Genomic DNA, 27,052 nt, shown 5'->3' with positions numbered 1-27,052 from the left:
TATGGTCCTGGTTAGTCAAACCATGTCTAAGTTTCTCTTCTCCCAACCTTACCTCAATGACAGCTGCCAGGGGCGGGGAGAGAATATGCTGCATCATGAAGTTAAGACTCTGAGTAACTGAGGCTGTATTATTACAGAATGGGGGAATGTGACACATGTTGTCAGCAGCTGCTTTGTGTCTTCAGAAGACCTGGTTCTGTTGTTGTTTATTAAATTTGTACACTGCCCTATAGCCATAGATCTCAGGGTGGTTCACAACATGGAACTACATTATAAGTGACACAAAATACATAATAAAATACAAAACAAAAATAAGAACAAAAACAAATCAATAACCCCCCTCTAAACAAATACACCCAACAGATTCTGTAGTTTATTAAGAAATATTCAAGATTGAAAAGCACTACTTCTAGCCAATTTTCTATTATTTAAATATAAAGTAATTCACCTTTCATAGAGTCGCTGTTTTATGGGTACTGATGTCAAGTCCTCGACTACTCCACTCTGAAGAATCCTCAGCTGGGCATCTGTTTCTCCAATGCCATAATTCAGCTTTGCTTCCGTAAGTTCCACAGTAAGAGGATGCTGGTTCATTTCTAAGTGTATGCTAGACATAATCTGGGCACGCTCTCTTCGGAGCCCCTCAATCTCCCTAGCTCTCCTTTCACTAAGCTGGGATCTCTCTTCTGCTTCAGATGTTCTTGTGTTAACAGTCTTCCTTTCTGCCTGGCTGTGGATATCACCAGCACTTCTAGTCAGGCTAGTTAAAGAAGAACGAGAACCTCCCTGCACACCACACCAGTTGCTGAATTTATTGTGCATAGGCAGGTCACGAAGACTGTAGCTTCGAAGTCTGTGGGTCTTTACCAAGGAGGTATTCTCACTTAGTAGAATTTCAGTGTTACACTCACTTTCAGTATCAGATCCTGTATCGTCATCTTCACCATCATCTTGCACACTGCTCCTTTCAGACATTGGAAAAGGACAGTGCTTTTGGTTTCTCCATGTCTGTTGGTGTTGCGGAGAAAAAGAATCAGGCACACATTCTGGTGTCTCGCTTAATGATCTCTGAAATGACTTTTTGGTGGGTGAGCATTCTGAATTTCTAATGGGACTTTCATATTTGATTCCTCCAGAGAAGTTTCTTGCCCTCCTTGTGGCTCGTATCTGACGAAATGAACGCTCCACTGGAACAGCCTCTCTGTGATCATCAACTAAGTATTCCCCATGGCTAGAAAGTTCTAAAGTGCTACTTGAATGATAAAGTCTTTTGGTGTGAACTGCAGTATGCGTGTCAATAGTAAACCTGTGCTTTTGTTTTGAAGCACCTGAAAGTTCTCTAGCTGCATTGTTATCAAAGCCATCTTCAGGCATTTTGTACATTTCCTTGCTCTCTCTAGACGTGGTAGACTCACTGTCCACCTCCGTTTGTGAAGAAGAGTCTACACATGGCTCCCAAGATCCAAAGTCATATTGTGGATCTGAACCATTTCCCCTCAAACTTGTTTCTGAGCTTGCAGTGCATTTCCGTTGTCCAACAGATCCTTTGAAAGAACAAGCAGACTTGCCTGATTTAAGTTGCTGGCTGACTGGAGTGGCACTAAGAGTCAAAATTGGGGAAGAGGCTCGGTCAACCAGCAAGCTATTATCCCTTATTCTTGGAATGTCAGTTTTACTAACAGGCTTCCTGTCCTGAGAGCAGCCTGCTGGAGACAGAGAAATGCTAGAGGCAGGGTTACTAACCACAACATCTGAAGACTCAGGTCTAGAACCAAGTGAAGATGCAACAGGGAAAAGTACTGCTGGGGCATGTAATGGTACTATTGGCACCTTTGATGAAGAACTGGAATCTCTACTTAAGGAAGGCTGAGGCATAAAAGAATCTTCTGGAATAGCATCATGGCTTCCCTTGTCAAGCATGCCCTGCAATTTGTGTCCCATGCCTTCTAACATTCTTTCCTTAGTCAGAGCTACAGAATCTGTATGTACTAACTTCACAATAACATTTACCTCCTGAGACTTCATTGTCTCACTTTCCACATTAGTGTTGATTGTCCTTTCCTTGTCTTTGTTCTGAAGGTGTCCTAAAGTATCTGTCTGAATGCCTACGTCTTCTGTTGTTTGGGTACAGCTGTCAGTCACAGTGGTTCTTGAGCTTTCTTCACCAATTACTTTATGGTCACTTGGTTCACTATCTTTAACATTCTGTAAGGACAAATTTCCTAGCAGCTCAGAAGTGTTGTGAAGCAGCTGTGAAAGGTGAAGGGAAAGATTCTGCATGCTTGACCAAGAAGAAGGCTGTTGGAATGTATCCTTGCTTGGCTCAGGATTTCTTGCAGATATATCTGTGTTGCTTCTCCGGTGTCTCTTCTGCCTTCTATGCCTTGTTGGTGCCTCTGTCTGTGTTTCCCGGTCACAAGTGAGTAGTTCTTGTGGTTTATTGGAGGATTTCTCCGACTCAGACGGGTAGAGAAGAACAATTTCATCAACTTGCATGGAAGCATTTCTAGACTGCTGAGAACCATTTTCACATCTGGAAATGCAGTTTTCTGGTGTAGCCTCAAGTTCATCATGAGAAACGTTGGTACAAGGCTTGCCACTCTCATCTGAATGGGTAGAGTCAAAGCCTTCTCTCGCAACATCCCATCCCTGGAGATCTTCTGTGCTACTTATGGTGCTGGATAACATTCTTGCATTAGCATATGAACTGAGATGAGAACGGAAAGGGGAGATTTGAGAATTCAAACCATTATCCACACTGGAGCACCTCATAACTGCTTGATTATCCAAACTCAATGGAGGTGGGTTACTAGAGACATCACTTGCACTTCCAAAAACATATTGTTTCCAACCAATCTTGCAGCATTCATCTTGCTGCCATGGGTGAATATACGGGTTGATATCGCTTGAACTGAAGTGCATTGCATCTTTATTGTCTGTTGCCTCCATTTGATGTCTTAGATCTTCATGTGTACTCAAACTGTGTTGGTGTGCCAAAGAAACATTATTTGAGTATTTCTCTGTTTCTGTATCCACGGGATTGCCAGTTGTGTGGGCAACAGCTACTGGATAGTGAGCAGCGGAAGGATCTGAAGAGTGACTTTCCTGAGTGCTCTCTCTACGGTTTCTTTTATCACAGTAATTAGACCTCTGGGCTTGGATGGATTTCTTTTGAAATCTTGGTTTATATTTAACTGGCACAACATTGTCTGTCTTTAATTTGGATAAGCTTTCAGCTCTGTGCAGGTCATCCTCAGTTGGAGATGGTGGTTCAACACTCATATTTAACTCTTGTAATGACTTAGAGGTAGAATGTACAGAAAGGTCAACTTTAGAAGTTTCTGAAGCACACTCAAAATTAGATATAACAGCAATAGATGGTGCTGATAAGCTATGACTCTGCAAACATGGCCGTTGTCCATCTTCTTTGCTTCTGTTTGAATTCTGTGAAGTAAAAACTGCATTTTCACTTCTAATTATCTCTGGTGCAGGTTCTTCCTGCAAAGTCAAACAGCTGCTTCCTGATAAATACTTTGAGGACATTGAAATATTTAGCTGTTCCGACATTAAAGATTCTCTCTTACACTTCATCACCTTATGTGCAATTATATGATTATTTGCATTTGTATTAGGGAAGTCGTCTATATCAACCCTGCTATTTAACTGTGGTGTACTCTGATCTTCTTGCATATCAAGACTTGAATGCAATGTGTGATGTAAAGTTTTGCCAATGTTTTCCAAATAGCTCTTTTGCACTGAAGTTGTATCCCTTGGTTCTTCACAAACATCTCTTTCATAATGGAATTTTTCAGTTTTAAATTCATGTATTTCGCTGCAATCTAAAGCTGAGTTTCCTTGAGAGCTAGAGTTAGGATCAGAAAGTGGGAGACAACCACTTTCTTTCATAAGAGAAAAAGAAGTAGTTTCAGAAGCACATGGCTGTGGGTCTACTATCACAGAATTGTCACACTGGCTTTCCTGCATCAGACTGCTGGCAAGTGCAGGACAGTTTGATGCAGCAGCATTCAGAGGACCATGTGTCTCTGCATCACTATGACTAGTATTGAGGCTGGGAGATGTATCTGAAGAAAAGCAAGCAACATTTGGAAAACCCTGATGACAAAATGCTCGACTTTCTTGTACTCGAAACGAAGTTGACAAAAATGTATTCTGCAGTGAGTCAGTATATGGTGGACAGAGAGAAGATGTGAAGCCTTCCGGTGATCTTGGGGACTCTAGAATGTCCACATTTTTAAGCACAGTACTAGTGGAGATATCTTCAACTGAACATAAAGCAGGTGGCAATGCTTTGTCACTTAGAACTATTTGTTCTAAACTTTGATAAGGAAGCAAGCTTTCCACTTGCAATTTTATTTCTGTCCTATCCACATAATCCCCAGGCTGTGAAGACTTAGTATTTTCTTGTTTATGTAGACATTCAGGGAAATAATCTTGACCTTGGTTTCCCTTCTGATACATTTCGGCTGCTTGCTGAGTATTTTTAGTACTACAACTAGGATTAGTGATTTTGCTGTCTTGCTGGTGGTGTACAGAGTAAGCACCAACAGTTGAGGCAGGGACATTAAAAATGCCAGAGTCCAAATATTTGCTTTCCCCAAAATACAAAGCATCAGCTTTGTAGTTGCCCGTAGGGCATTCTAGCAAATGCGTGGGAAGCACTGTTGGGCTGTTCAAGTGACTAGCAGAGTATTCGGACAAATAAGAACTCATCCTGCACCCTGCAGCTCTGTCTTCACCAAAATGAGCATTTCCCCATAGGGCTTGGTCAGAACACCCTGAAAGTTTTGCTCCATCCTCAGATACTGCTATAGAGTCGTTTAAGCACCCCATACAAAGATCATTAGAAGTTCTGAACACGCGAATCTTAGTTTCTGGTTGGCACTCCATTTCTCCAATAGTATTTCTTCTGTATTCTGTCTTGATGCAATCAGTGCCTAGGGATTTATGAGTCTGTTCATATGGGACTAATGAATCTTTCTGACTGACAATACTGTTAAAACACTTGTGAGAAAAAAGCTCTGGTAACAATGGTGTTGCTTCTTCTACATTTTCTCTGAAACCTGAAGAGGGATAAGTAGTTGTTTTATCTGAGGTTAATGAGTCTGATGTGGCAATTTCTTTTTGCGATGTGTTTAATGAATTTAGACACTTTTCTTCTTTTGTGCTGTATTCTCCTCGAAAGCTGTCCGTATCGTCACTTGTACTTTCAGAAGGAAACAATGTCTTGAGAGGACTAGCTTTGTTTTGTGGGTCATCAGTAGTAGCTGATACTAGTGATGCAAAACACTCTGCAATATATGGTTTTGAAAATGTGTCATCCTTACTAGGATTCTGCTCAGCTGCAGTGTAATTAGACATTTTATTGGATATGAAGTCTTCCTTCCCCTGTCCATTCTGTTCTAGCTGATCAGGAGGAAATGCAATACATTTATTGTTCATGACAATGTCAGAAAGTGAGTCATTCCCCACCACTTTGTTAAAGGTACGTGACATTCTAGCTTCCAAGTCACTATCCATTTGTGTTTCATAGTACTGGAGAACTACTTCATTGTTGATACTATTACTTAATAGCATTTCAGGACTGCTTATTACGGTATGGTCACCCTTCACATTTTCTTCATCTGTACTTATTCCAGGCAGCAAAGAACTATATGCAGATTGATTACAAAGGTCTTCAGCAGTCGCAGAAGTTAACCCATAGTTGTGATTTCTGTGTTCTAGCGGATCTGTTTGGTTAATGGACATTGAATCATCAAAAATTTCATTCCTTGAAAAAATGAGAGGCAGCTTTTCCTTTTCTTCTGATAAATCACTTAACACGGTGTCATTGTTTGAAAACCAGTAACTACATTTGTTCTCCAACAGAAATTCAGCTTGATTTTGTGAAACATCCACTTCTAGGCTTTCTCTATTTTCTTCCAAATTTTCCCCAACCTTTTGTGTTTTTAAAATACACACATTTTGTATAATAGTACTTTGGTCCAGTTTCATAGCTGTTGCCAATGGCAGGGGGGCTGTTGGATATATTGTTTCTTTTTCCTTAGGTTTGCAGTTATTTGTATCACAGTGTTCTGAAACATTTCCATGAGAATTTGTAGAAAGACACTTAGATCCATTGGTATTTTCACCACTGCCAGTTTGTTTAAATTCTTCACTAATCCCACTCTGTCCAATTACAGCTTTTTTGTCACCTTCACAACCATTACTATTGTCTTCTGGTGTCTCAATTATACCTGTGTAAGTCCAAAGCCCTGATGATTTTTCATGCTGTTGTGTTTTAATAATATCAAGACACACTTCTGTTATCTGGTGCACATCCTGCTCTTCTTCCAGATTGGAAGAAGTGAAGTATATTTCTGGTATTTCAGAATTTGTTCCATTATTGGTGTTGTCACAATTAATAAAACCATGTACTGGATTTTCTTGCTGCAATACAACATTGTCATCAGTGTGTAGCCGAGTTAACTTGGAATTCACATTTTCTGTTGCATCACAATGTTCTTTGCTCCCTGTTTCAGAACAAATCACGTCCCCATTAACTTCATTTTCTTGAAGATCAGTCTTGGGGTACATTAACAAGCTTTCTATTACAGATGTCTCATTGTCAGTATATTTATTTTTATCATCTTCACTATAGGTTAAAGCATCTTCTTGCCTACACTCAAAGGTTATTTCAGTTGCTGAGGGCTCAAAACTCAGGACATTTTCTAAAATTCTGTCAACCTGAACTGGTTTTTCACATTCGTCAAGTAAGTCTGTAATATTTTGAGGAAAACTTGTTGAGCTAGAACACCCAGCCGGCACAGTGCACTTAGAGCTCGCTTCTATGTCTGCAGGACAATCACTCTGTTTTACAGTTTCATGGATTTTATTTTCATTAACACTGCTTGAATGAATAAAGCTATCGGGTTCCATTGCTGGTTTTGCTGGACATGGTTCTCCTTTGTTTTCATCAATCAGCTGGATATTTGTTTCTTCATATGTCACTGTTGCAGCCAGCTTCTTATAATGTTCCTCGCTGGTACTCTGAACCAAGTTAACATTTTCTGAGTTCATCCTACTCTCTACAGTTTCACTTTGAAATTCACCTCTATGGTAATTGTGCAACCTCTGACTATATTTAATTTCCAATATGTCACATTCCAGCTTGTTGACACTATTCATTAATTTAATAAGTTCTTCAGAGTTTATCGTCTTACTATTAAGTTCACATTTATTATCTTCAGAAGTAGTTAAAGCTCCAGTATCAACGCCATTTTTTGGATGTTCAGATTCTTTATCCCCATACAGATTCTGTTCTTGGAAAGCTGTGACTGATTCAATTCCATCATTTCCCAGCATTCCCCCACAGTCCTTTTCAGTGTTATTGCTGGCTTTATTAGAATTCACTTCCACTCCTGAGCCATCATTTTTGCTAAAGTCCACATGGAAAACTGCAGCTTCCTTCCCCATGCTTGATGCAGGTATATGCCAAGCTTTGGTTTTGCCAGACTGAACACTGGAGCCAAACAAAAAAGTATCTTCAACTTCCTGTTGCACTGTGTGTTTCTGATCAGTGGTGCCAACAGAGTTAGGATCATTTACATTATTTTCCACGGAACTAGATTTGGTCAGATGAACATCCTTAAGTGCCATGGAACCCTGACATTTCCCTGTATATTTTCCCATTCCAGCTGTGCCTTGATAATGCATATTTGAAGTAGATTGGAAAGTGGATTTATCACCATCAACTGAAAGTTTAGTTCCCCCCCAATTTTTGTCCATAGTTGAACATATTGATTTGTCAGTCACCAAATCCAGAGAAGTAGATGAAGATGTTCCCTGGCCAGAAAAAGAGAGCATGGTTTTCCCCCCTTCACTGGTCTGTTCCATCATATTTTCAGCATCAGAAGTTAACAAAACATTTTGGCTAACACTACTTCCAGAACAGTCAAGTTCTGAACCTGAATGAGAATCACTTGTTAATAATTTAGTCTGAATTTCACAGTTACTTTCTGAACACAAGCCTTTCTCTTGAGCTTCTTCTTCTACTTCTCTAAATGAAGGGACTTCTAAAGCAGATTCTGTCACCGCATCTCTCTTTTCTTGCATACTGAATCTTTCAGTCTCAGAAATTTGTATTGGTAGAGCAAACTGATCCCTGTGGCAAAAATCTGTTTTCTCACTTTGACACAATTTATTCTCTATACCAATTTCTTCTGCAGCCACTTGTTGGTATCTTGTTTTTGGCACCTGATCAAAATTACTTCCACCATGTATTAATATCTCGTCACTAGAATATTCTTCTTCCCCAACATTGTTGGTACTTTTGCTTAATGCATCACAGAGATAGAAACTTTCATCACTAAATAAATTCACTCCCTCTTTTGAAAACAAATGTTCATGACCTTGATACTTTTTCTGTGCTTTACCCAATGCAATCAAGTCAGGAGATCCACTAGGTACCGCGCAGGTGGATTTATCTATGGGGTTTAAGTCAACTACCTCCGAGTCTCTTATGTTGCTGTTAGAGTCACAGTCAAAGTCTTCTTTTTCAATTGTTCTAAAGAGGCATTCTTTGAAATTAGTATTTACATAAATGTCTTCTTTCTGTATAGTAGCAGATCCACCCTCAGATAATTCATCAGGCTGCTGGCAATTAGACTCAGGTAGAGAAGCAACTTCAGAATAACCATATTTTGTAATAGATGTAGAACCATGACCAAACTGAACATTTTTGGTTGACAGAGAAAATGGTGGCATGGCTCCTGGAGCTTCAGTTTCAAGGTGTTTCCTTGTTTCTGGAAAAGGTGCTGATGGTGAAAATAATGTTTCTATTGTGTCTGGCTCATGAGAAACCCAATACGGTTTTTTATAACAGGAGACAAATGATAATTCTGCAGCTGACTGCCTTAGGTCATCTTTCTTCATCCAGCAGTTTGACTTGTTAATAGGGTGAAGCTGAGCAACCCGGAACTCTGAGTGATCTTGGGAAGAAGGCATTGTTATGATGGGGCTGGTTTTTCCTTTTTTTGAGTCAGAAGACAACCAAGCATCTGGGAGAACAGGAAGGTTTTCACCTGCAGCATTTGATCTTTGATCAAATGAACTCTCTGGTCCTGAAACACAAATTTCCATTTCTTTTACTGATTGATCATAAATGCTACTAGAACTAGACTGTGTACTAGCATCCAGATAAAAAGAATCAGTTTTCAGATTCAGTTCACTGGGTCTTTTTACACTTTCCTTACAGATCTCATGGTTTTGCTGCTTGTTGCTGTTTCTGGATTCTGACCTTGGGTTTTGCAAATTCCAAAAAGCCTCTGCGGGAACTTCATCAAATGACTCTAATTTGGATTCCTCTGCTATATCTTCTGAAACTTCATCAACATCCCCCAGACTATCAAGAGAAAAGCTTCTTTCATTCATAGTCCAATTATTGTTTTTTGATAAAGATGTGTTTGCTAACAGCGAGGCAGACTGACAGTTATCAACAGGTTCCTGATGGACCTCAAGAAAATTAATTGTATCTTGACTTTCAGTTTTCTTTACTTTTTCTGAAAGAGAATCTTGGGACATCTGGCTGTCATCACTTTCAGAACCTTCCAGCTCAACTGTGTCCTTGATTCCAGATGACTCCGTATGACTCAGTTGACTTGTCAGGATATTTGCACTAGCAGATGAAAGAGAATCTACAGAATAGGCACTATCTGTATCAGAAAACTCAATGTCATCATCTTCTTGCCAGCTTCTCAGTGGCTTGGGGACTGCTTTTGAGATTCCATCGCTCAACATCTCAGCACTGTGCCATCTTTTTTCTTCATGGCAGAGCGGTGTGGGGGCATTTATATTGTTAAGGCTTCTTGCTGAAGTTGCTAACCTCAGGAGTTCAAGCTCTTCCTCTGATTGTTTGTCCTTTGAATGTCTTTTCACATTATTTGCTGTTTGGCTTAGATGCTTTTCTGGTGGTTCACCATATATTGCTGATTTTTTAAGTTCCTTAGAGGAATTTCCTGGAAGTGAAGTTTTGTGCTTTTTTCTTGTATCACTTCTAGTCTTTCTGCTAGCTTCCTGAGTGTCACTCTTTTCTAAGTGCTTCCCTTTATGCTGATTTGAATCTGCCGGTGCTTTTAGTTTTCCCACCTGTCTTCCTGTTTCAGATTCACTTTTTTTCTTGAAGTGGTCAGGAGAACTGGTCTTAGTAACCTGGGCTTTAGATCTAGTTTGCCTTGGTCTGCTATTTGATTTCTCCATTGTTTCGATTTCTTCGCAGATAAGAGAAATTACTTCTGTATTACTACTGTCATTGTTCACTCTTCCTTTACTTCCCAAATATAATGACTTTTGAATTTTGATCTGCTGTCTGTTGGTTGGGAAGGCAGAATCTCTGTCATCATAAATGTTATCTCTTCTGGAAAGTTCTTTAATTGCTCTTGGAAGATACTCTACAGACAGTGATTTCCTTGGTTGGTTAACTTCACAGCATCCATAGCTGTGTGCTGAGGTAGGTACTTGAGAGGGATCCCTCTTCAAGAAAAAACTGTAAAAACAAAACCAACAATATGTTAAGAAATTTGCTTTATGGTGTTTTTTTAAAGGCAGGTGCAGCATTGCTTTCATAATCATGCTTACCCCAATGAAAATCCTATCACTGTCATTTGCTTAGGAGTCAAGTGGTTGCTCTGTGGTGGACTAATAGGCAAAGTACCTAAGTTGATGCTAAGAGCCTACAGTAGGAATGGGCACCCTGTGCCCCTCCATCTGATGTTGGAATCCAATTCCCACCAGCCCCAGCCGGCATAGCCAATGCACAGAGCTAATGAGAATCAAACAACGTTTGAAGATTATAGGCTCCCCATCGATGAACCTATAGTATGATTGCTGCTTCTAACCCAAGATCATAGGGACAGTATTCAATTAAATATTTCAACCATGCTGTATTGTTTTTAACACTTGATTTGAAGCTGCCCAGAATGGCTGGGGAAACTCAGCCAGATGGGCGGGGTATAAATTATTATTATTATTATTATTATTATTATTATTATTATTATTATTATTATTACCAGTGTGACAGGATTTTCCCCTTCTCCCCACACATGCCCTATACTGTCCCCAAATCTGATCTAGAGGGTTGAGGGAACCCCAAGTAGAGAGTTGGGGGTGAGGGGGAGAACATTCAGCTGGACAGGCAGAAATCCTTGCCCTGATAGAACAGTCTCCTTAGCACTATGTTGAATATAGTCCTATGTAGACAAACACACCAAGTCAACAGAGTTATGAAGCACTAGTCCTTACCTGAATGGCCCAGCAATTGAGAGACCAATAGGAGACCTTGACAAGCTATCAAATCTTGTTGGGATGAACCTGCTGACCAGCAAATCTTAATATGACATTGTCTGGATTACATTGGATCTGAGAGGATTTTAGTGTTTGTTGAACTGATATGTTCAATCTTGAAAACTGTGTATTACAATATAGGCAACCTCTGAGCTACTGCAGGAAGTGTGGCAATTTATACAAGATTTCACCAGTTCTTAAACAGGTGATCTGTTTCCAAGTACAAGTTTATAGACCAAACTTGTACAAAGTCCGAAATGCTTTGGAACTACTGCATTTAAAGAACAGCCTTCCACTTTCCAAGGCAAGAAAGGGGACTATGCTTTCTCTTATGGCAAACAGCCTCGACAATTCCCTCATCAGAGAGGTTTGCCAAGTGTTGTCCTTTTCTTTTCCAATGTCACATCAAAACTTTTTCATTTGCCTTAACTCTCACTCCTGTCAGTTATGACGGGGCTCTAATGATTAATCAACTAAAAGTTTAGTTGACACATCTGCTGATGAGACTGAATAAGCTTGGAGCCACAACATTTAACATGCACTTTGAAGTTAATGAAAAATGTGCTTTGTCAGAACAGATTAGTGTTTTGAGAAGTATTGTGCAAATATTCACCTGCAATGTGTTGGCTGATGATTTAAAAAGCTGTTTCTTCTGCATTGCAAGGAGCATGAATCTGATTCTGGCTGTGAACACTTGAAGTCCCCAGAAGATACTGTGGTATCTTGGTCCAGAGACTGGGAATGTTTCACATTATCCTCATTAATCCAGCAATTAGCTTCTAAGTGTTCTAGGTTTTTCTTGGCCTCTAGCAATTTTTGCTTCTTCACAATCCTCTCAAGATGCACTTTAACCTTCTTCCGGCTTAAATGTCTTTCTGCTTTCTTCAAAGAGTATTTTCGTAAAAGTTCTAGCTGTACCAGTTTCTTCTTGTTCTGTTCTGTCAGGGACGGGCCAGTTTCTGACTCCAATACGTTCTGGACTCCAGCTTCTGCATATGATTTGACTTCTGTCTGCACAGCAGATTCCTGCTGCTGTTGCTGGACAGCCAGCCGTTTCTTTTCATCAATGAGCCACTGCTGGTCTAGGAAAACAAACAAACAAATGAACAAAAAGCATGAAAGGTCTTGCCAGTTCTGTTGTAATTTATCAACAGCACCGAGAATTTATGAGGAGAATAATCAACTCTATGTCAATTTTACAATTTGTTTTGAGAAATAATTTAAGCAAGATCAGCCTGACATTGTGGGTCTAGGTGCAGTGAAGTTGTGGCGGAGGGTCCAAGGCATGTTGAAGCTGCAGTAAACACAGGACAACCAACTGGGATTCAAACAGGCCACAACTTTATTGATTACAGATGTCAGCAGGTTTTGGCACAGGCATTGGGTGTGTATCCTGAATCAACCAGTCTAGTCTGCCTGCTGGTTGATTATTTGGTTAACCAAGGTTAAGGACTGTCCTATGTCTTACATCAAATCAGGGTGAACTTCTCACCCAAGATCACCATTTTGAGGGTGTTATAGCCCATCAGTCATCTTCTGGGTGTCTGGACAGAAGCACCTCACCCAGGATCCCTTTAATGGGATATTCTGATTCCTTGGAGGGGCAGGGCTCCCAACCTCCCAGTCCACCTAGACTAAGGATCCAACCTAATGCCTTATCTGCCATCAAGTTGTGACAATTGCTATGAGGTAGGCAAAACCCTCAGACAAGCCCAATTTGTCTGCAGGCAAATTCCTCCCTGTCCCCGAATATGGCAACTCAAGATGTCCATAGCAAGGTTTTAGGCAGGACCTACCGGCTCACCCTTGAACAGTCCTACACATAAAGTGTGGGGTGGGTAATTGATGAATCCAGCATTGACTGAGACCAAGGCCTAGGCACAGCTGGCTTTTATAACCAGGGAGTCCACTTCCTAAACCACGACCCCAAGCTTGCCCATGATTGGCTGCATCCACAGGTAAGCCCCAGCAGCCAGGGTGACCGATGGAGAAGAAAGTGATGTCCCCTTTTAGCAGCACCAAAGTTGGAAGATTGCACCACAGGAGATCCCTGGGTGGCTTACAATAATTAAAAATTCTGTATTAGAAACAGTATCCCTAAAAACCAGTGGTCCTAAAACCACAAATGCAAAGGGGGTTGTGGGGAGAAGGGAAACAAAAACACAACAGGTCTGTGATGGTAATCCTTGCTGTTCCAGTACCGTGGTACCTTGGTTCTCGAATGTAATCCATTCTGGGAGTCCGTTCCATGTCCAAAATATTTGAAAACTAAAGTGCAGCTTCTGATTGGCTGCAGGAGCTTCCTGCACTCAAGCAGAAGCTGCATTGGATGGCCGGCTTCCAAAAAAAGTTCGAAAACCGGAACACTTATTTCTGGGTTTTCGGCATTTGGGAGCTGATTTGTTCACCAACTAAGCCGTTCAAGGACCAAGGTTCCACTGTACTTGAAACACTGGCTATTCTTGGGTGTTTTTTGTTTTTTAAAGAAAGTGTTTTTATACAATAAAAACTAAAGTTTGGAACTGTGTGGGTAACATATTTGGATCATACTAAGATTGTAATGTTGGGGGGGGCACATACGCCCACCAAATTTCTGCTGGAAAAGTATGGGAACAGTATGGGATCAGTATGGAACAGTATGGGATCAGTGATACTATAATGCCTTAGTTGAGGCCCACACATGGGGACAACTAACAGCGCTGATCTGGACATCTTAGTGATCAAGCAGGGATATAAGGGCCCAAGTTGTTCAGGGCTTTATACATCAACACATATCAACTTGCTCCTTCTTCTGAAGTATCCTCAGTGACATCCCTAAGTAGCCAAATCTGATGGGCAATAAGCATATGTCTGCTGATTGGTTGGAATAATCACTGAGATTAAACCTAGGAAAGAGGAGGAATAATGACACTGACAGCAGCAGGAGCAAGATTATACAGTGACACCCAAAGGAGGTGAAAAAAGTTGGGCATTCGTATATCTTTTTTTGTGGGAAGGGGGATTTCTACCCCATCCATAAAGCTATTTTTGACCTGAGAAATGAGACTGGGGGATATCTTATACAGCCTTAATTCAAATTTCTGCAGCTATATCCAAATTTTAAAGTCAGAGAGCATTTCAAGCTGGTAGTTTTAAGAAGGACAAGAGTGTATTTTAAAGTATCGTAGGGAAGACTCATCCAGCCATTGAATATAAAATATAAACTGCTGCTTGAGCACTCACCTCACTTTAAGAATGATAAAATAATGGGTGAAAGAAAGAAACCAGAGTAAAATGAGCAAATTATGCATCAAGAGTGTAAGTAGGAAAAAAATGAGAATGGAAAGTGATAATGGGAAAGAAAACTCACTTTCTTTGATCCACTGATTGATTATGGCTTGATCATGCTCTAGTTCTTGCTCAGCTTTGATCTGCCCATCCAAGATCTGCTGTTGTAATTTTTCAACATACTGTTGCTGCTTTTGAATTTCCTTGCTGTGGAGAACCTCCTGGTTCTTCAGCTTTGGCTGACATTCTTCATGTACAGCATCTCTCCGTTCACTGCTGGAAAATTTAAAAATAAAATTAAACCAGGAAAGCAACATTATTGCAGGTCAAACATATATCTCTTTAAATCGGTTTAAGTTTCTGTCAGTCAAAATCAAAGTATCTAATTGTGCAATGAAAAGTTCAGGTACTAATGAAAGATCCTAATGAAGGAGGATGGGTAAAGGAAAGGATATGATGTCTATGTGTGTTGCATGTGTGTTTGCATGTGTGTGATGTCACAGTAAGGTCAGAATGTTGACGGGTAGCATGAAATTTAAAAGAAGCTTAATAGCGGGCTCCACACAGTAATACCACTAGGCACATAATAGTTATTTCAATTTAAAATATTTATAAACTGTTCGCAATATATCAGAGTGGTGTTCAGAAGATCAAAAATAGTTAAGCTGTTATTTTAAGGTAATAATTCAAATTTTATTTCAGAAATGTCTTGGGTAAATAAAAAAAAGGCATAAGAATGCATCTAAAAGGGTAGTTTATTAGAGCATGCCTTATTTCAAATGGCATTGAATTCCACATCAAGGGGGAGGGAGGTGTCTTCCGCTACAGAGCATCCATCAGGTTGACCAAGAGTGAGTCAGTCCCAAACCCAGGTCGGAACTCATATTGGTACAGGTCAAGATAAACTACTTCATTCATACTAGCAGAGCAGTAGCATCCACTCAGAAGTAGCACTCAGATTACCAAGGGAGGGAGTCCCAGTCCCCTCATTCTGGTGGCAGGAGGCCCATGATTTGTCTAAAATTGGGGAAGTGAGGGGACATAGCTTTGGGTTTCATTAAGAATTCCCTTACATTTTGCTTTATAATCTGAGCACTGGCCAGAATGATGAGAAAGTTATAAGGAATATACATAGCTGCCATTCTAATCTGTCTTTATATCATTAAGGCCATTTTACAGATGGGGATCTGAGGGAAATTTTATCAAGAATATTTGGGAGAAAGATTGTGAGAATCAGGGTAATGCACGTGGAGCAGACAAAGGAAAGGAAAAGAAAAGAAAGAAAAGATGGACCATTCTCAAAGTGGCTCCAGTTGATGCTGATGAGTCTCCAAAGACCTGCTCCCTGCCTTGCAGGCCTTTTCCCACCTCGCCTGGTAGGGAGGGGCCCTGACTGATTCCAGCTACAAAAGCTGAGGTTGCTGAACAAATTCCTGGGCTGGGGTATTGTTATGGGGAGGTGGTTGTTGTTGGGGAGGGCGGTTGTTGCTAGTTCTAATCAGTCAAGAGGGTTGGTTCAGATGGCAAGGCATCAAACACAATGCTACAAGGAGACATTAAACTCTAATAACTGAAAATGATCACATAAACATTCACTCAGATGGTGTGTTGGGCACCTCAGCAGATTCTGCAATAACAGCATCAAGAGTGTTTTGACTGGCTTCATTCTTAAACTATATTGCAAACAATTTGCAGTGGACTCTATAGCTCCACTCACAGGGATAGATAACAGCCCTCTGAACACTCTAAAGAGGTCTGCCAGATAACTTTCTTGAGGAAGCAGTGGAGGAAGAACTTCATTGCTTCCTACACTACTATGCAGGCATGATCATGCACCTCAAACTAGTGTTCAGTTGGCTTCAGAATGTGTTGTGTGCCATCTGCAGCTAGTCTTCCCAATAGTTTCATCACACAAAGTTTGCAGGGATACCAGGCAGCCATACATGCTCTACAACACTGGAAAGAGCACTCATGAGCGACTGTGCCAAAAGTCTGTTGTAGCTCCTCATTCTAGAAGGCCAGGGCTTTCAAAATCCTCATGAGCATTCAGGAATCTCCCAGAAAGTGCCCTGACACTGGGGTTATTTGGAACCCCTCTCTCAGCAGTGGGGCTGTCTTAGTTTGCCATCAGCCCTCTCTCCTATTTTGAGATTGCCCATCTCATCTGGAGCAAAGAAAAAGTGAGGTGTGGTGGTCCTGCTGATGGCAAACTAAGACAGCCCCACTGCTGCCAATGTGGCCATGAAGTCCCAAGCCGACCCCACCCCACAGTCTCGGAATGGATACTGAAATTGCTAAGACCACCATCCTGGGTTCTGTACCTTCCATACCTCAGACAGAGAGGCTGCTGGCAACAGGGTAGACAGGATGAGTATAATCCCTCATCTGTCTCTATGGTCCAGCACCAGATACAAGCCGTATAAACCCACTCCAATGTGGAGTGGTATTCTTGCGATGGAATCTGTATGTACCATGGGCAAAACCCTTCTGGCCCTCTGGCCCATGCTGGTGCTGAACTGAGTACTCAGCCCATTCCATCTACTCAGGTCCCACTATCCAAGTCATCACCCTCATCCCTATCAAACCATGGAATAATGAGGTCTTCAGTTGCAGTGTGGCACCTCGCACCATTGCCTATTAAAATTCATTCTAAGCAAAAATCACTAAGTTTTTTCCTTGTAAAGTTTTACACTTTTTATAGAAAGGGAAAACCCAATTTCCAATTCAAAGTTGTATGACTCATTATTAGAGACCAATATATTTACTGTGCTTTGTATTCAACTGTTTCAGTCCAGCAAAATAACTAGCTAAGAGGGGCATGTATCATTAGCTGTATTGAAACCACCAGCAGCAGTTAAGATACTCACTTAAAGCAATAATTTCCTTATTTGCCTTTCCTTCTCCACTGCATGTGTGTTAGTGCATTCCCATACAAGAAGATTTGTTTTGAGTTGAGTTGAAAATGTTTTGTGCTCAATTGGTACAAGAGTCTGTAAACATAGCCAGTGGAGATTCCCATATCGCTCTCATGTTAGGAGGCAGATACTGTATAATAGCTGAAACTTCTGGACAGTTATGGATGTCAGTCCTGATGAAATGAATGGAAAGTGTACCCAGCTATCAATGTAAAGTGCATCCATTCTAGTTCTAGGATTATCTGGAGGCTATGAAACACCTGGTTGCCAAGGAAACAAATAAATGACCCTATACCTGGCAAGTCATAAGCCATATTTACTCCCAAGCTTTCTAAATGCATATGTCTTCCCCTCAGCTAAAGAAGAAGAAAGGCTTATCTAAAGTCTCTTGTGGCTTTAAACCAGGGGTCAGCAACCTTTTTCAGCAGGGGGCTGGTCCACCGTCCCTCAGACCATGTAGTGGGCCGGACTATATTTTGAAGAAAAAAATGAACAAATTCCTATGCCCCACAAATAACCCAGAGACCTATTTTAAATAAAAGGACACATTCTACTCATGTAAAAACATGCTGATTCCTGGACCGTCTGCGGGCTGGATTGAGAAGGTGATTGGGCCGCATCCAGCCCCCAGGCCTTAGGTTGCCTACCCCTGCTCTAAACTGACCATAAGGCTCCCTTTGTGGACTATATGTTCTTCAAAATATAATCCGGCCCACTACATGGAACCAGAAGGCTCCTTTTACCCTTTTTCTAAAACATAAGAACTTGTCGTTTAAGCTAAACACCCCATTTAAATGGGAAGCTGTAGTTCAGTTCAAAAAGTAATTAGACCAATTCAAGGAGAACAGGTCTTTTAAAAGCTGTTAAATGAGAGGCTATTAACCTTCACGCAGACCCCCCCAGCTTTTTTTTTTTTTTTACACACAGAAGCTGCAGCTGAATGAATATCAACTGCTGTACACCAGTCCTATTCATGGTCACCAAAGCATTTGCTAATGGACACTACAAAAGACAGGATATTAGGCTTTATGAACCATTCGTTGCTCAGGTCTTGAAAAACAGGTGTTATAAAATGCAAAGTGCACACCGTATTATGATACAGTACTGCAGATCGCTACAATTTTTGCTATCTCAGTGATTAATGCCACAGAAGGAGAAAATAACTGAGGGGGTTGCATTACATAAAGTGTAGAAAGCATTGGTTTCTATGCTCCCGTATTTCCCAACAATTCTTAAAAATGTCAGCAGATTCAAGTACTCAATCCAAGAACAAACAGAAAACATCATATATGTATTCAGAGCACAGAGACAACTGCATTAAGTAGATTGGTAATAAAAATTCATCCAGCCTGATGCTTGCATCACATAGGTAATGCAGAACACATGAGGCGCCTCTATTGAAACACAAAAGAACTGGAAAATGGCAGGACCTGGGGCTTGGATGTCAGTCCCATCCACATCAATACTGTTTTTATTGTTATATATTCCAATGTTTAGGCATGGACACTTCACTGCCTTGAAGTATAATTGCTTGTTCTGTGGATAATCATTGACACGGTAATCTTAAGTGGCATGATGGCAGGTGTTCTGCCACAGCTCATCCCCAGCCCAAACGTTCCACATGGAGAATAATGTCAAAGTAAATGCATTAAAATTATTTGTTACTATAAAGCAGTCCTCTATACTCCAAAATTTGCACAGGTGGTTGTTTTACTGGTCCACAGAAGCATTGTCACCCAGATACTGATACAACTCCAGCTTCTTTCAGGAACTGCTAAATCCCAGCATTTCATGCACTAAGAAATAAACCTCTTAATCAGGTTTCCCTTCTTTCCAATTAAAACAAAAAAACACTTAATGAATCCTTACTGTGATTTAAAAACCCTCAAAAAAACATTTACTCTAGAAGATATTGTCTTTTGCTTTGCCAGACCCGACTCTCATCATGGAATGACACAGGCAAAACAAACAAACTATGGCATGGGGAAAACAGAAACAATGTTGTGGAATATAACATTGCTCACTAGATTTAACAAACATTAAAAGCATAATTACAATGATAGCATTCTTATCAATAAATAGTAATTAACACATCCAATGTTTATTTTCTAAATGTCACTGACCTTAAACCAATTGTAAGTACCAATTACCGAGAACATTTCCAGGATTATGAAAACAGCTGATTCATTTTTCATCTTCTCATCCTATGCGTTAACTTGGCAGTCAGCATACTAAATCAGCCTTTTGTAGAATCACGTTTTCTCCCGGCTGTTTTGTCATCAGCTTCCCAGGATTCTATTGTGTAACTCCCTCCCCTCTTCCCCAAAAACGCCTCTAAGGCTTATGCAGAATCTGGCGGCTTCTACAGCATAATGCAGTTTTCAGTAGCTATGGCAGCCACAGCCAAGTAATGAAGCAGAATGCTTTGCTGCAACCATATATGGAGGCTTGGATCACAGAACCCAAGCAAAAGGCAAAATACAGTCCCTGAAAACCATTGTCAGATTAAAAAAACAACAACAACTCAGCCAAATCAGATTCCCCGTGTCCCTAAATATTAGGTATAACTTAGTTTTGAGATTTTAAAAAACAGACTAGGGATGAAAAGAAAGCTATTCAGTATCCCTGCAAATCAATTAAGGCTAGCACTCAAAGCACTTAGGAGTCTGAGTTATAACACAACAAGCTCATCCATTGATTTGCATTTTTGTCCGATACCTCTCCCCCCTGGCACATCTATCCAATCAAGAGGCTGTTTTCAATACCACACCATAACCTCGGCATAACACAGCAGCAGCAGCAGCAGCAGCAGCAGCAGCAGCAGAGGACTACAGCAGCTGCGCAGGACCAGACATAAAATTTAACCCATACAGCACAGTTCAGGCTAGATACAGTTCCTTCTTAAAGCTCTTATTTCTATCATGAGACAGTGCAGCTGGGATGCAGACCCAGAATCATTAAAAGGAAAGGATAAGCTGTGTGTGAACTTCAGAATATACATTATGCAAACATTCCCAATGGTCTCCCTTAGTATTAAGAGTAGTGGGAAGGCTTCAGAACTGTGAAAACATGGCCATGCTACTATAAAAAATAAATGCATTTGTAGGCCACTGTATTGCTAAAAAGGAAGCGAAGATTATGGGTGGAATTCAACAATTTTTACAAATGGGATAGCATTTCAGTATGCCAGATGGAATGACCACCTCCTTCCCTCATCCCGTACTTTTCAGGGCGTTCTGAGGAGATTTCACCCCTCCCATATCCAAGAATCTCCTGATGAGTCTGCTGATTCTCCAGAGAGGAGGGGCGGTATTTTGCTCTCTACTTATTCTGCTCCAGCACCACATCAAAGAGTCAGTCAGTCAGTCAGTGTGTCGGAGAGAGAGAGAGAGACTGAGTGTTACAGATCGTGTGTAGAGATAAGGTTGCTGCTAAGAGCAGCTGCAGACACTCAGTGTAGTGCAGCATTCATTTATGCTTAGACCTCATTAAGCTCTGTATATAGTTGTATAATAGTTGTAGATAGAATAAAGAAGACATTCTACAGAGCTGCTCTCCGAGTCGTTTATACTCTGCTGTACTCTGCTGTGCGATGACTGTCTTCTTGTTGGAGTGAATCCGGTGCTCACAACTCTAAGCTGTGAGTCCACAGCACTTTGTCCTGTTCCTGTGCAGAAGGTGGTCTCTGGAAGTGCTACCCAGCTTGCCTAGCCCAGTCGGGGCTGAAGTGTATGAGTCCAGCTAGTGGCACTGGCTCAAGGGCGATGCTGACAGGTTCTTCAGACCCATACACCAGTAGCTGATTTCAGGGGTCAGAGGGAGGACAGCCCTACTGTGCAAGTGGAAGTTGACAGAGTTTGTTAGATGAATTCTGCCCAATATCCTTGCAACCTTAAAAAAATTGAAATCAGCAGAATTCAGATGAATGTCATTTTATTTCATTTAAATCCTTTTAAACATACCTTTCTGTTTCAGCTGGATAAAAGCTGTGAGGAAGGGAAGGGAAGTCACCATCCAAATCCAGCCATTCAAGAGATCTGCAACTCACTACAGAAGAGGACTCACTGATCTATAAAACAGAAAAGATGGGGAAGGAAGTAAATACCACAAGATGATTAAAGTAATTGCTAGAATCACTGTTGCAAGTTTTTGATGTAAGATACAGCCCCTGCTGTATGGTGACAGCAGTCATGAAATTAAAAGACGCCTGCTCCTTGGGAGAAAGGCAATGGCAAACCTAGACAGCATCTTAAAAAGCAGAGACATCACCTTGCCAACAAAGGTCCGTATAGTTAAAGCCATGGTTTTCCCAGTAGTGATGTATGGAAGTGAGAGCTGGACCATAAAGAAGGCCGAAGAATTGATGCTTTTGAATTATGGTGCTGGAGGAGACTCTTGAGAGTCCCATGGACTGCAAGAAAATCAAACGCATCCATTCTTAAGGAAATTAGCCCTGAGTGCTCACTGGAAGGACAGATCGTGAAGCTGAGGCTCCAATACTTTGGCCACCTCATGAGAAGAGAAGACTCCCTGGAAAAGACCCTGATGTTGGGAAAGATTGAGGGCACAAGGAGAAGGGGACGACAGAGGACGAGATGGTTGGACAGTGTTCTCAAAGCTGCAAACATGAGTCTGACCAAACTGCGGGAGGCAGTGGAAGACAGAAGTGCCTGGCGTGCTTTGGTCCATGGGGTCACGAAGAGTCGGACACGACTAAACGACTAAACAACAACAACAGCCCCTGCTCCATAGAGCAAAGAGTCTCAATAATGAAACCTAGATTTAAATCCTACTTTCACGTCTTAGGCTGGGCCTTATACCCAAGCCAACCATGAAACAAAGAGCTTGGGTCCTCCTGGTTGACAATGATGGCTATAAATATGTACACAGGAAGAGGACTTATGTTACATTCATGGTTTCCCCAGTGATTCTGAATGCTAATGTGCACAATCTATTGGATACAAATTCAGCACAAACTCTAAAGAAGTGAATAGGAATCCTCAAAAGATGTGTCATTTTCCCTAAACCTGAATTTAATTTCAATGAGAACAAGAAAAGGTCCTGTAAAATTGTGCCCATTCCAGCTACTGTACAGCAAACCTACCACCTCAAGATTCCTGTGCTGCAGTTCCAACTCTTATGTGTGCGCGGGGGCACAACGCATGAAAGTATGCCAGAATCAAACTATTTGCTGCCCGCTGCTGTTTATTGATTGACAGCAGTACATGTATACAGGATCTAGGGGTTTAAGTTGAGCAGAAGCTTAACATCAGTCAACAGTGTGATTCAGCAGCAAAAAAAGTATCGCTATTCTATGATTCAGTGGAGGAGGGAATGCTTAAGGACTCCAGCAGAAGAGAACCCTGAAGGACTCTGGAGGCCAAAGACCATGTGGCATGCCAGATCACCTTCTTCTGAAATTGCCCTTCTAGGAAGGACCAGAACCACTATAAAACATCTGACCCAAAGGACCATCCTGACCAAACAATGCAAAGGACACCACAGTCAATGGTATCAAGTGTGATGCAACAGCAATTCCCTAACCTTTGCTCTGGGGCATGCTGTCGTTTTAGAAGGTACATAAGTTTTCTGCTGGCAAATAAGTAACCATGGAAAGCATTAGGTGTTCTCATATTTACTACAGAGTACTGACATTAGCAGTCAATTAATCAAGGGGCGGGGGGGAGGGGAGCAACAAACAATACTCCAAACTTACGGATCGTCTTTGTCTTAAAAGGGCAGCCTCAGCTGGGTGGTTGAACCTAAATTTGTGAGCTTTGCCCAGAATAACCAGAGCTCCTAAAAACAGGAGTAAGAAAAGGCAAATTGAGAAACCAGCAGTTATTTAATCTGTTATGCAAATATTTGACTTTTCCTGTGTATTTATAGTACATTTTACTACAAATAAGGTATTTTTTAAAGCTACAATTAGATATAACATATTATCTGTTATTAACAATTTATTTTTGTTAACAGTCTAATTCTGAAAATATTCTAGTAACAAAAAGGCATTTTAGATCCCACTTTGGAATTAACTGGGCTTCTCAAATTTTTCAGAATACCTTAAACACTTTTTTATTTTTATTTTATTTTATTAATAATATTTTTATTATTAAGTTTTAGCCTTCCTTCACAAGGAAAATGCCCAATCCCCTTTGATCATTTTGGTTGCCTTTTTCCTGCTGCTTTTCCTCTCAATGTATTTTTATTTTAACTGCACACGGTATTCCAAATTCAGCTGCACCATAATGGTTTCATGATGCTGGCAGATTTATTTTCATTCTCTTTCAAAGCAGCATTATAAAATTATTAATACAGATACGCCACAGTATGTTCACCACTGCCAGCACTGCATGTAGGATGAGACTTGCACACCAATGCTGAAGGCACCTTTAGAGTGCTTCTACTTTGAAAGTTACTTGAAATGAAATGAGATGAATCCAGAACTTTAAGACTACCAATATATCTGGTGCACCACATCATTAATATATTCACAATTGAACTCAAGAGACATTCAGCTATTGACTTTCATTAAAAATATCTGAGGCACTGAGCCAAAGCTATCAGGTATATGCAGCTGAAATAAAGCTAATGTGTTTTATAGAAGGAAGTATTCATCCTGGGGCTTGTCTTTAAAATTCCAATTTAGCTAGGGTAGCCTAGAGTAAAACAAATATAGAGCAATTATTGCAGTCACAAATTTCTATAACAACAAATGATATGCAGTGTAGGCCCGTGTTCTCAGAAGTCCCACTGAAATCAGGAGTACTCACTTCTGAGAAAACATGGCTAGGATCAAGTCATGCAATGCTTCAATGTACTTTATAATCCTGTTCCATAAATCTGTTCTCAAATCATTTTACATATCTACCAGGTGTGCTTGACAGCAGCAGTACTGTAAAAGAAGAAGTACAGGATTTACCTTGTGACAAACGAACAGAACCTGTGACTTCATGACCATTCACAACGCAATGCGCTCCCTGAAGAGGCCGCAGAGTCACAATCCCATGCAGGTTGTCTACAACGCAATGGTCCCTTTCAATGCACTGACCCTGCAAAACTGCAAAACACGTGGATTTATTATTTATTTAATTATTATTGTTTTTCGCAGGCTGGTGAAGGAGAAACATCCATTATTTTCTTTGTACAAAACTCCAGTGCAAATATACAGAAACACTAGGAAGGATAATCATGCTATTTGTTATTAATTTGTACTACCCTTAAAATAATTCATGCAATGCGAGGAAAATTTATGACAAGTCTCTGCCAGATGGCTCACAATTTAAGCAGCACAGTTATATTCTTGAAGAATTAGGTTAATCTACTATACAAGATTTAAATTTATTCTTCGCAAATGATCATTCTAACTGGTTTTTGAAAATAAAACCAATTGTTCTGAAGGCATCTGTACTGCTCTGTCCATTTGTTTCCTGGTATAGTACAGCAAACATGTTATTTTGTTTCCAGTTTGTGATGCTATTTTAATAAACTTTTATTTTTTACTTGCTTTCTATGTGAGACACAGTGCAAGAAATTTGTGAAAAGAAATCAAAGTGAACATTCAATAAACAGGTCCTGGGCATTCAGTTCTTCATCAGATCACCCTCCCATTCTCCATTTGATTAATTTCTGTCATGTGTAATTTTGACCTTGCTATGGACTATTTGTTGGCCTCTGTATTTGCAGCCGGGCAGGAATTTGTTTACCAGGCCAATTGGCGCCAGTCCGGTGGTTGTGTCTACCTCACTACAATCATCACAACTTTGGTGGTTTAGGCATTAGATAAACCTTAGTCTTGGCAGGGGCGGAGGAAGGGGTGTGTGGAGGGTGTGGGCCGCCCTAGGTGTCACCACTGAGGGGGATGACAAAATGCTGGGTGGCACTTACCGCGGGGCCTGCAGCGTGCCTGAGCCACGTGTCTCTCCGCCTGCTGCCTCCCCCCCCCCAGTTGTAGAGCAGCTGAGTGGGAGGAGGCAGGCAGACTCCGGAGGCTGTGCCCCCACCCCTATGGGCTGCTTGCCCCACCCCTGGGTGCACCGCCCCAGACGCCCAAGCAGCTTCCTCCGCCGCTGAGTCTTGGATGGAGGGGAGGCTATGGTTTCTGCCTACCCCTCCAAATGTAATGGTATCTCACAAAAGGGATCCAGGAGCAGTTACTTCTGACCTTATGCCCAGGTGGGGGTTTGGGCCACAGCACACCTCAAGACAGTGATCCCTGTGGGGGTCCTTCTATCTGATGCAAGTCATAGGACTGTTGGGTGGTCCAGGGTTTCACTTCCGGCAGGTGGGCCAGAAGTCAATGGTTGTGGCCCAATGTCTATGCAAAAACTCTTGCATCTGTAACCAATAAAGTTGTGGCCTTATCTGACCCAATGAGTTGTGTCTGGTTCTTTCTAATTAGCAAGAGATGCCATGTCCGGTTCTTTCTAATTAGTAGAGAGGCCGTGGGGTTGTGGAACTTTGGCACTCAATACACAGGTCCTCTCAGAGTTGCAACACTTTTAAAACATCGGCCTCCAGTTCAGCAGAATGCCTGTATAGACCCAATAAAAGAACACCAAAAGTACCAAAAAGAGGCCAAATCATTATGGGGACCTTGGGGTAGCCATCAGCACATCACCCCCAAAACCAAATTAACTTTTCCCACAGCTCTAGCATATGCATGCTAACCTCTCCTACCAGGTTTATCCCCACTGGAGTGAGGCAACTGGACACAATTCTTGTTAGGTTCGGTGTAGGTTTTGGGGAAATCACAGGATGTTGCATTTCTCATGATTTCTCTGCAAGAGTTTGGGGTCTCCCTCATAATTCTTACCAATATCCTGTTCCTGGTTTGAATCACTTCTTCCAATTTTGGTTGTTCCTTCCTACAAAATTGGAACAATCACAGTAAGTTATTATTATTATTACTATTTTAAAGAGACTTGGATAGATTTATATATTCCTTCCACGCATGTGTGCAGATTTTTATACTTTGTTGTGTAACATTTCCACTACATTTATCAACTATCTGCTTGAGGCAAGCAATTTGGTTTTTAAAATTTCAGGTGAGCGAAATGACTCTAGACAATAAGATTCAAAAGCCTATGGACTTCACATGGTTCAGAACATTTAGATTTTCCAGCACAAACTTTCCTGATGCATTTAATTAGAAAGTATTTCTTCACACAGTGCACAGTTAAACTATGGAATTGACTTTCACAAAGGGTGGTGATTAGAGGATTAGACAAATTCATAGAGAATGAAGTTTGCAGTGGCTACAAGCCATGATAGTTATATATTCTACCTTTAGCGAAAGGCCTCAAGTTTATAAAACCATACCATGTGAATCTTGGCTTGCTCTGTGTTGCAATGCTAATTTCTGCTATGCTACATAAAATGTTTCATCCTTCTGAATTTTCTCACAAGCTATCTACCATATTTTAGCCTTCTAGGTGGTTTGGAAGCATTTAAAACACAAGATTTCAAACTTACACTCCAACTCTAAATTCTAGCAAATCTGTTACTGAGCACTACAATTTTAACACTTATCT

The 27,052-nt window shown here is 40.9% G+C and overlaps 1 protein-coding gene across 6 annotated transcripts in view; it reads right to left on the bottom strand.

Annotated features, from left to right (window-relative positions):
* The window catches only part of STARD9 (StAR related lipid transfer domain containing 9), a 90,645-nt gene that overhangs the window by 14,050 nt on the left and 49,543 nt on the right, over positions 1-27,052 (bottom strand). For 5 of the 6 annotated variants that reach the window (XM_083746023.1, XM_083746025.1, XM_083746022.1 and 2 more), the window contains 7 exons: positions 26,335-26,386; positions 24,442-24,579; positions 23,236-23,318; positions 21,482-21,588; positions 14,687-14,880; positions 11,951-12,419; positions 449-10,540 (listed from right to left, as the gene is read on the bottom strand). In XM_083746023.1, coding sequence (XP_083602149.1) covers positions 449-10,540; positions 11,951-12,419; positions 14,687-14,880; positions 21,482-21,588; positions 23,236-23,318; positions 24,442-24,579; positions 26,335-26,386 — 11,135 coding nt within the window. The remainder of the gene's footprint in view (positions 1-448; positions 10,541-11,950; positions 12,420-14,686; positions 14,881-21,481; positions 21,589-23,235; positions 23,319-24,441; positions 24,580-26,334; positions 26,387-27,052) is intronic. The other variant, XM_083746024.1, reaches the window with a different exon arrangement.

This window comes from Podarcis gaigeae (assembly GCF_964106915.1).
Source record: "Podarcis gaigeae genome assembly, chromosome: 1".
Classification (NCBI taxonomy): Eukaryota; Metazoa; Chordata; class Lepidosauria; order Squamata; family Lacertidae; genus Podarcis; species Podarcis gaigeae.
Note: the sequence above shows the minus strand (reverse complement) of the source record. Positions and strands in the feature narration are given on the sequence as shown.